Raw genomic sequence first — 10,024 nt, forward strand, 5'->3', positions numbered from 1 at the left:
ATTTAAATGTGAGCAAGCTTAATGTGCAGAGAAACATCTTTTATAAGCAGATCTACATTTCTGCCCAGTTACAGAAATAAACACATGTGCTATCTCACATTTACCACTCACCCATATGTTTGCAGATATTCCCAACAGTATTGGGAAACTTTTAAGTTACATCTGTGGTTCAGTATAGTGTGAAACATATCCTGAGGTCCAACACCAGCTGTATGTGCCTCATATCCAGTCACCCAGTACTTCGTTTGTGCTTTTGATTCTAGACTTTAAACCGAACATCTGCTTCAGCGCTCATTAACTCGTTCTGCCTTTGGATGGCCTCTCACTGGGTCCAATTAATGAAAGCAATATGTTGGAGTTAATCTGATTAAGACTGCAAATAAATTTACTACAATACAAACAGCAGTTTCATAGAATGCCAGTTTTGTCCTGTCTTAGAGAAATGTTCACATTTTAATTACAGTATCACATCCTGTTGGTGTTTTCTCTGGCACCAGACAAAACAAACAGCTTTAGGCTTACTTAAAAAAAAAAAAAAAATGTTAGAAAAGAGCTTTTAGTTTGGTTGTTAAGCTCCGTGCTTAGAGATTCAATACAACTTTGGATGGCAGGAGGATGCATTAGATTGTAAAGCTGCTGTGACTCATTACTCTTTTCTGCAAAATGTAAACAAATGTTGAATAATCTATTTGCCACACATGTAAGGAATATAATGTGAATATTGTTTTATTATTGTATAAACAAAGCATCTGTCAGATACTCTTTGCATTAAGTAGGAAATCGTCCCAATAATTTATAGACATTTTTATTATACTTTGTATCTTATAAACAACTTACTGTCCCATGAAAAAAATATATATGTAGTTGGCATTGGGAAAAAATCAGAGGACCTAACATTTTTTCACAAATTTTTTACAAACATTCCTGACAGCTTCTTAATTTTTATCAGCTGTGTGATCCATGCTAGTTCACAATCTCCACTTCTTATGTATCACAGCCAGGCGTAATGTCAGCATCTGACAAAATTACGCTTTACGGATCCTAGTTGATTCGCTCCAAATCAGTATGGAAATACTCTTAATTCATATTTTTCATTTTCTTTTTTTTTCTTTTATTCTGGAGCATTTTAAAAGTTCACTCATAATTCATGACATTTGGACGGAAACACAGTGAATGTATTTCAGAGTTATGAATGCCTCTTCAGAAGTTACATTACTGTGAAAATACAGGTGGTGTTTGTCTTGCTCAGAGACATTTACACAGAGCAAGCAGCTGCTACTGGAATTAAATATTAAATACATGACCTTTAAATATAGGATGGTTTCTCTAACTAGATCACAGAGCTGCCATTTCACCTTTAGATGTTCACCAAATGCTGTTTCTCACTCTTCCTCTGTACAGCTTTAATGAAACAATAAGTAAATATTTGTGTTTGAATTGGTTTCGTTTCAATTTCTTTGTAAACAAAGACAGGGTCACAGCAGCACAATGCTAATAAATATAGAAAACATACAGGGATATCATTTTTACAATATATAATTGTATTTTTTTTTAATGATTACAAAGAATTATGGGGGTTTTTCACTGTGCAAGGCCATATAAGTTGGTTTCTAAAAACAGAACAGCCATCTTTGTGCGCTGGTGTAAACATGCATGTGTGGCTTCATAATTTTTTGATGAGCTGCCGGTTTGTGTGTTGCATGTACCTCTGGAGGTTTAAGTCTCTTCTGCTTGAAGGTTTTGTTTTTGTTTCCTTTGCTGTCAGTGATGGGTAACTTGACCTAGATTTTATTTTGTTTTTCCCCGTAGATTCTCTTAAATAGATGCACTGTATCACCTACTGTCAGATTTACTGATGTTTGCACATAACACACTCTTAGTGACAGGATATTCTTACTCTCTGGCAGATGTTGTTAAACAGACCCCTGGATCAAGTTAGTATGAAACTATAATGTTGATTTTTCTTGACTGAATAAAAAATGGAAAAATACCTCAATAGATTTACTGTTTGCTATTGCTACAGAAACATCATGCATGTTAACATTGCTCCATCATAAATGCTTTGAATATTGTTTTTTACTTCTCAGCGAGTAAGTGGTTTATTACTACACAAGATTTTATTGAATCTGGAAATGTACCACTTAGACATGACCTGTTGTTACAGTCTGAAGTAAGCTTGGTCAAAATTCTTACATTATCTCTGTACTTTTGGATAAAGCCAAAAAAGTTGAACAAAAACAGACAGTATAGAAAATAAGAGGAAAAAATGGAAATTGTCAGGTGTCACAGCAGCAAGTTGAGTAAAGTGGGAACTTCATGGATTCACACAGAGGCAAAAAATAATAATTAAAAAAAAACACTGTACAGTAAGTAAAAATGTAGAAAAAAATGAAAAATAATACTGTCCAGTTATCAAAATGACATACTTAGACTAAGCAATTTGCAGCTAAGTGTGGTAATTTTGAGAACAAATGTGCAAGGTGTGCATATAAAAAACAGTAAAAAAAATAGGAGGAAGGATCTGTGGTATTGCTCCTTTGTGCACCTAGGATGCAGCTGTCTGTCACTGAAGCTTCATGTTTGGGATTTTAACTGGACTACCCTCTGCTCTGGATCAATGGGGGTTATTCTAGGAGAGAGTTGGCCTTTCTGATTACCTTTTCTTCTCATATTGTATAATCAAAGTTTTATTTCATCCTGATTTTAAATTTGAAAATCAAATGCAGTTAAGTCGTCTTTTATCACCTCATAATCATTGACCAGCTGCTTCTCTCTATTCTAACCAGCTGTTTGAAGTGGAAAAGTGATCGTTCCTTTTTCATGATGTAGAGCAAACTCCTTGTCCACAGTCACTCCACCTCTAAAACGGTTTTAAATCTTGGTTAAAAACTCACTTCTTCTCTTTAGGAGAACTTTGGCTTGTTTTTGTGTGATTTTTGTTCACTGTGGATTTTAACTTACTGCTTTTCCAGTTTTTGTATCATGTTCGTATACCTTATTAAAATTCTTAATCCTTTAAGTATGTTATTGAACAGAACATGTTTTTAAGTCCAAAAACAAATTAGAGAACACAGTAATCTTTACTACAGTGTTTTATAATATTTTTGTTACAAGTAGTTATTTTAGTCAAAACCTTACAAAAATGGATGAAAATGATTAAATATGATCATTTCTGCAGCACCACAACTGTCGGTGTGTTAGAAGATCAAAAAGGTTTTACTGGTTGACATAAATCCTACTGGGTGAGATGTATTGTTCCATTAGACTTGCAAATGAAGGGATTAAAAAAGAAAAAACAACATCCCATAATACATTAACACAGTTTGACAGCTTCACGTTGGCCCCGTTTTATTTCAGATTTGTCAACTTGTTTTTGTTGTTTGCAGGCTTTATTTTTTATGTAGTTGCATTATTGGTTGAAGACGGCATCATTTATTTACAGAGATATGTTTAAACCTTTTAAAACTGAATTTAGAGGTTTCTGGTTGAAAGTGCTTGCTTTATGTGTTTTGTAATAAGATATAGAACTTTAAGTTTACATTATATCTGCTAAGTCTTTATGGCTCTGTTTTGGTTTTTGGTTTAGCAGCTTTAGTGATGTGACAATGCAGTACAGAATATTTGGTTTGAACATTATAACCTAAATATTTCATTAGAAGCAGATGTAGAAGAACCAGTGTCTTACTCCTTTCTGTCCTCTTTACATTTATTTTTATTCTTCAACTTACATGCCCCTCATCCCTCCACTCCCATCGCTGCTTTTTATTATTGCTCTCAAATCCGATCAACCCCTAAAACTAAGGCTCAGTGAGACCAGAGCTGTTTATAATGATCCTGACTGAAAAGTAAATATGAGGATCAAAGTTAAGACTTGTCAAGATAATTTATTTAAGCAAATGACATTGCTTATACATGAAGATTTTTCATTTTGGATATTATGCTTCTGTTGGGTAATTGATAAATAATTTAAGCCAAGTAAAATATATATTTTTAAATGTTTATAATGTGTTGGAGAATAGACTCAGACTTTGTGTTAAAAATTCATCAATCAGTTAAACAATCTATGAAGTGTCTCTTTGAAGGGCATGTGTGCTGGGAAGAGCACAGCAATCATCTACGCTGTCGTTGGAATGATTTTAGTTTTAAGAAAAGTGAAAATTTCCCACTCAATCATAAGTAAAAGTTCCTGAAACGGTAGCAATAACTAATACATATAAATCAATCATTATTACGTTTACTTACTTTGAAACAGTTCTGTTCTATTTAAACTAATTAAAAATCATTAAAGCTGACTCTAGGAATATTTTATGAACACATCTATAGTAATATAGTATGTGTTGATTCAGTTAAGACTTAAGCATTGCTACTTTTTGATGATCAGTTCAAAGTAATTTGTCGGACGAGGTTTTGTGTCTGACTGACTTTAATCCTAGTATTTTAAATCTTAATTACAATGCATGATGCATGGCCAAGTCTCTGCGCTCTGATTCAGATTAGAAAAGCACATTTAAGCTACGACCGTTAACAATCCATGGCAGCTTGACACTGTGATGTTCTTTAAACTTTAAACAGTCTCACTTCAAACTGGATTAAAAACATAACATACCCAAACCCTGTATAAATCAAAAGATAAATAACCCTGGATGTTTTCAAGGTGAAAACACAAATGAATCGCTCGCTAGGTGACGATTCATTGAGTGTACCAACACTCTGCTTTGTTTTGTCTTTATATAATTGCAGGGTTGCGCTAATAATCCTTCTGGGTTGCTCTTTGGAAATCGCATGCAGATACCAACCCTTCAGCGACAGCTACATCACAAACCTTAGTGTCTTAGTGCAGAACCTTCCATTGTTTCTTCGTTGGACTTTGTGTAGTGGACTAGGACGTCAGTGTAATTTTAGCTCCATCGATCGTAGGTAATAAATAGCTTGAGGGCGATGTGCTGCTGGTAAAAGCTAAGATGGGAAACCTCCTGGGGAAAGCTAAAGAAGGCACCGTTCCCGGTCACAGACCTGCAACAGAGCAAGAGACGCCGAATTCACGGCAATAGATGCCATCTCTAAAACGGGTACACTCAGACACCATGGTGTTGGGTATGGTGTGTGAGTTGAGGAACACTCAGTCATATTAAGATTTTTTTTTCTTTTTTTTATTCATTGTTTCTTTTGTCTTTGGAAAGAAAGAAGGGAGATGTTCCGTAAATCAAACTGTTTTTTTTTTCTATAAGTGATCAGTCCAGAACAGTTCTATCCAGGTTGACCTCTGTAAGTACTGCAGTGTTGATGAACCTCATCTATGGTGTCTTTAATGCAAAAATTATCAGTGAAATAGCAGATCACAAACTGTGTTTTTTATTAACTCTCTGCTTAGTGTAGAGAAATCCAACTTGGGTTAGACCAATATGAGTATTTTAGATTATAAAGCGTGTTATAAAATCCTATGTTCAATGGCAATTTGACCAAAAATCAGCCTGGATATATGATGCAGATTTCACTACACTATAAATATTGTAATACAATTATCACTAACGGTGAACACCTGACATTGTAGCGGCTAATCTTGTCAGCAAAGTTAGAAAAATCAGATTATCTTGCTAAGAAGTCTTTACACTAGAAGTTGCTTCTAAATTATGAATTAGATGGAAGCATGTTTACAAGTGTTCTCTTTTAAGTAAAACAAAAACATTTATTATAATCATTTGCAACATGCCACCTGAAAATGTATTTGTTTTGAATATGTTTTGGACAGTTGCTCCCCATGAATGATGAAAAATTTGTTGCGTTGACGTAGTTTGGTCTTTCTGTGTGCAGGTCGGTACGTGGTCGGTGGAGGAGCTGCGGGTGAGGCTCGCCTCCCTGGATCCTCAGATGGAGCAGGAGATAGAGGAGATCCGCCAGCGTTACCAGGCCAAGCGGCAGCCCATCCTCGACGCTATCTCGGCCAAAAAGCGACTTCAGCAGAACTTCTGAGAAGGATCTGCAGAGCTCGTCACAGGACGAACACAACAGGATAGTTTCTCTTTTTGTTTTTAACTGCTGTTTTAACAGATGTCTCCTCCTCATGGCTGGACATGCTTTAATGCAGCTGGATGTGACATCTGGGAGGCGGTGGATCTGGAACTTGATGTCAAACAAACCTCCAGCGACAAAATGTCGGTTTGATTTGAGAGAATCTGCACTCTTACAGCTCAGTTAGTTTAAAAAAAAAAAAGACAGTTGAAGAAAGTGAGTTTTATTACAACACCTGATCTGGAGGTTTTTTTCATCTTATTTTAAGCTTGCACGCTTTTGTCTGAAGTGACAGACTTTTCTCAGACCATCCCTTTAATTTTTTTTTTTTGTTGTTGTTGTCAGTGGGTACTTGTAATGAGGGTTTGCTCTCAGCGCTGGAAAAACATTGTTGCTGCTAAATGTTTTAGTGTTTCTACCCTCAGACTGTGAAAACCACGAAATGGATCAAATAACTTCATTTCAGCAAGAAAAAAAAAAACAAAAACTAGAAAGCAGAACAGAGTTTTAAATTTTCATCCAGCATACAACTGGCCTGCCTTTATATGCAGCTTGACCAGTTTACATCTTAAAGCTTAATTTGGATACAAACCAGTCTGAGGCCTTCCCAACCAGCTGTAGCAAAATTAATGGTGAGAATTAAAACTTACAGGCCAGGTTTATTTTTATTCCTGAACGTAGTTTACTTAGTCACATAGTTAATGAAACCTCAGTTTCTTTAATTTGCTTCGTTTGTAATTTTTACCCTCAACTCTGAATGTAAAGCTGGGTTTTTGTACAATAATAGGAAAACCTGATCATTGTGTGCCTCATTACATGACTGCTTTTTCCACTAATCTGTTGCTTTAAAGAGACAAATTGCAAAAACATTACAGACAGGAGGCAGTGAGATTTTAAGGAATTTCTTTTGGTGTTTTTTCACAATATGATTCATGCCTGAATAATGTTGGTTATGTTGCCTTCTCCCTAAAGTTTTTTTTTTTCCCCAGTGCAGCTGATGCAGATTTATTATTTTTAACTTATAGGATTATGGCACAAATGTCTTTAGCTTTATGTTTTGTCCAGAATTACAGCTGCACAATTTTATGAAAGCATGCGACTGCTATGACGATGTCTGTTAGTATTACCCCACTTTCTCCTTCTTTTCTTTTCCATCACAGCAACGTCGGCATCGCTCTGTGATTTTCCTCACTTCAGATTTATGTTCTGTATTTTCAACTTTGTATCTGAACCGTTTGTGTTTGTCCGCTGTTGCCTTAGTAGACATTCCTTCTTTAAAGAGTGATCTAAGGATCAGTTAAGACGAGACAAACACATAAACTATTTTAAGAGTTATAAGGGTATTTAAAAGCACAGATATGGGGAATTTTCCAATGTTTACACTGCTTTTGAGCAATTTTAACTAGTTTATTCTAGTTTAAATTGAATAAACATTGCACAGTAATGTCCTTGAAAGATTTATTTACACCTATTTCATTGTGGTGGTTGAAAGTATTTTCACATCATTTTGCATCACATTGAAATGTTAAATAAGTAGAAATGAAAACAGTTTTGTTTGTTTTCACCTCTTTGGTCTTCATTCGTGGCTCCTGGTAAAATTAAGTGACGAGTCACAAAACTTTATGATTGTGTTAGTGGAAAAAATGTTTTAAGGGAGTTTAATGGTGTAATAATTTTGCCTTGTTTTAACCACCAGTGCCCTTTTTAATGTTTTTTTTGTCCCCCTGTGGTGTTTGTAATTCCAAACTAACCCTTAAAGCAACCCCAACTAGATAAGTTTATATAACAGATTTAACACAGATTTCTTTTCCTAATTCAACTTAACTTTTAAACAGCTGCCAAAGGGCCTCAGTCCAGATCTGATCCAGCTTTACTTGTAACATTCCTAAGATTCGCCAGCATGTCGTACATATCTGCTTCTCATCCAGCACAGAACAGAAATAACTAAGTAAAGGGACCGAGTATATTTTTGTTACGTAGGTTTAGCGTCAACACAGTCAGAAAGGAAGAGAACCTTTAGCAACTGTGGCAAAGTAAAACAAGCTTCTCAGGTCGTGGAAACTCCTCAGGGGTGAAAAAATAATGACGATGAGAAACTGCTGTAGCTGTTCAGAAATGCTCCGCACGGCGTCCGGAGGTACTGTATGAGAAACATGTGGCCGTGTGCAGCGGCTGTGTTTTAGACTGCAGAGGAGCTCGAGTGTTTGATGACGGAGGGAATCCCTTCAACTATGCGCTGTAATTAACTGAGCTTATTCTGTGGATGCCATGGTTTTCTGTAATAAGACTCATTTTCTGTTTTTGTTACAAGCTAAAGGGATTCTTATGTTAACCAGTGGTATTTCTCTGAATGCACTGTTTTTTTTTGTTTTTTTTTTTTTCTTTTTGTGACCAGTCCTCACCTTTTTGTTAGCGACAGCACAGAAAAGGGGCAAATCCTGAATATTAATGTAGCCTTAATATTATTGACTTAGTTGGAGAATGATGAGTTCTGCTGAGCGAAGTCAAAATCACTGGAGAACAGACAGAAGGCAAAGGTTGCTGTAAAACTTGTTGCAACGTTGCAAGTTTTCTTTGTCGTCTTGTTTGAAAAGCAACAATTTAATTTTCACAACAGCGAGGAGGTCGGCTTTACCTCAACAGGAAGCTGCAGCTCCACAACCGTAAAGAAAACTTTCTGCTAAAGTTTTCAGTAGCAGTAAACTTTTGATCTGTGGAAAGAGAAAATTAATTTTATTAAAGCAGATTATGGGTCGTTTGTTATTTAAATTATTTACGTGTACAATTGGAATTAATTACTGTAATTTACAATGTGATCCTGCTGATGTTCTTATGTTACCACTATTCTGCTGGAATTGTTTCTTTTTCAGTTTTGTATGACTTTTCATGGACATGCAGTGTTTTTATAAACAGTTTAAACCTCATAACTAAACATTGGGGGGAAAAAAGGCTAAATTGTGAATAGATGTAGGATTTATCAGAAAGTATGATGCCTCTGAAAACAATGGCTCAGTCATTTCAAATCTGACAGATTTCTACTGAATAAATCAGGAGTTTAGAAGTTTTTTTCCTTTCCGGCCTCTAAGTACAAAACAGCTTGTCTGCATGTGAGTTTACTCGTTACTGAGGTGTGTCTGCCTTAAAGTACAGCATGCAGTACAAGTCAAGCATATGTTGCTACCAGTGGTATTTGGTTTGTGTATTTTGTTTGCTTCTTCAATAAAAAAACTAACTGAACATGATTGTGTTTTTCTTTCTGCCCCTAAACAGAAACGTTGTGAAGTAATTACCTCGTAAAATTACCTGTGGTTGAATTTTAGAAGTGCGAGTTAACATTGAATAATTTGTGTATTTTACCCAGAAATCTATTTAAGATAAACATAAAAGTTTCAACATATTTTCTTCAAAGATAAATGTTTATAAACTATATTAACCTGAACCATCACCGTTTTATTAGGGGGTGGGGGGTTTCGGGGTTTCCTGAATTTTAACCCTTCATGTGCGGGTTTTAGCAATTGGTCACTTTTTTCAATGGATGCATATTGGAATGTTTTTATGCTTTAACTTGAGAGAAAAAGATGTAAAAATAGCATTTTTCAGTCTGATATTTTAGATGCTCCTATGGTTCCAAACACTTGAATCAAATAAATAACTTATGAGGCTTCTGCACCAGCTCTGAAGAATTGGAGTAGGCAAACTTTTAGATTCTACTACAGAATAAAGGCTTGAAGCATATATTTGTCTTTGCATGAGGAGGTGTTTTCCTGTCTCTGTTGGTTCATTTTCTCCTCTCACTTTAGCTCAGCTTTGAGCAGCGGACAGAGCAACTAGGCTCCATGTCCCCTTGACTTTCTAAAAGCCTTTTCTTGTCCCAGCAGAACCTTTGAGACTCTTTCCTTTCCTGCTTTTTTTCCTCACCATGTTGAGTTACATCTGCCAAAATAGTTGAAGTTAATATTTAAACAAATCTCATCTCGCTCTCTATCGCTGTTCGGCGCTGCTCACTGCTTCTCTA

General features: G+C 35.7%; 1 protein-coding gene across 1 annotated transcript in view; it reads left to right on the top strand.

Moving 5' to 3' along the window:
- The window catches only part of LOC103150146 (serine/threonine-protein kinase 4-like), a 39,038-nt gene extending 29,794 nt beyond the window's left edge, over positions 1-9,244 (top strand). The window contains exon 11 of the mRNA XM_007569627.2: positions 5,812-9,244. Within this exon, the coding sequence (XP_007569689.1) occupies positions 5,812-5,970 (159 nt within the window). The 3' untranslated portion in view covers positions 5,971-9,244. The remainder of the gene's footprint in view (positions 1-5,811) is intronic.
- The last annotated feature ends 780 nt before the right edge of the window (positions 9,245-10,024 follow it).

The sequence above is a fragment of the Poecilia formosa genome, unplaced genomic scaffold (genome assembly GCF_000485575.1).
Source record: "Poecilia formosa unplaced genomic scaffold, Poecilia_formosa-5.1.2 Scaffold243, whole genome shotgun sequence".
NCBI lineage: Eukaryota > Metazoa > Chordata > Actinopteri > Cyprinodontiformes > Poeciliidae > Poecilia > Poecilia formosa.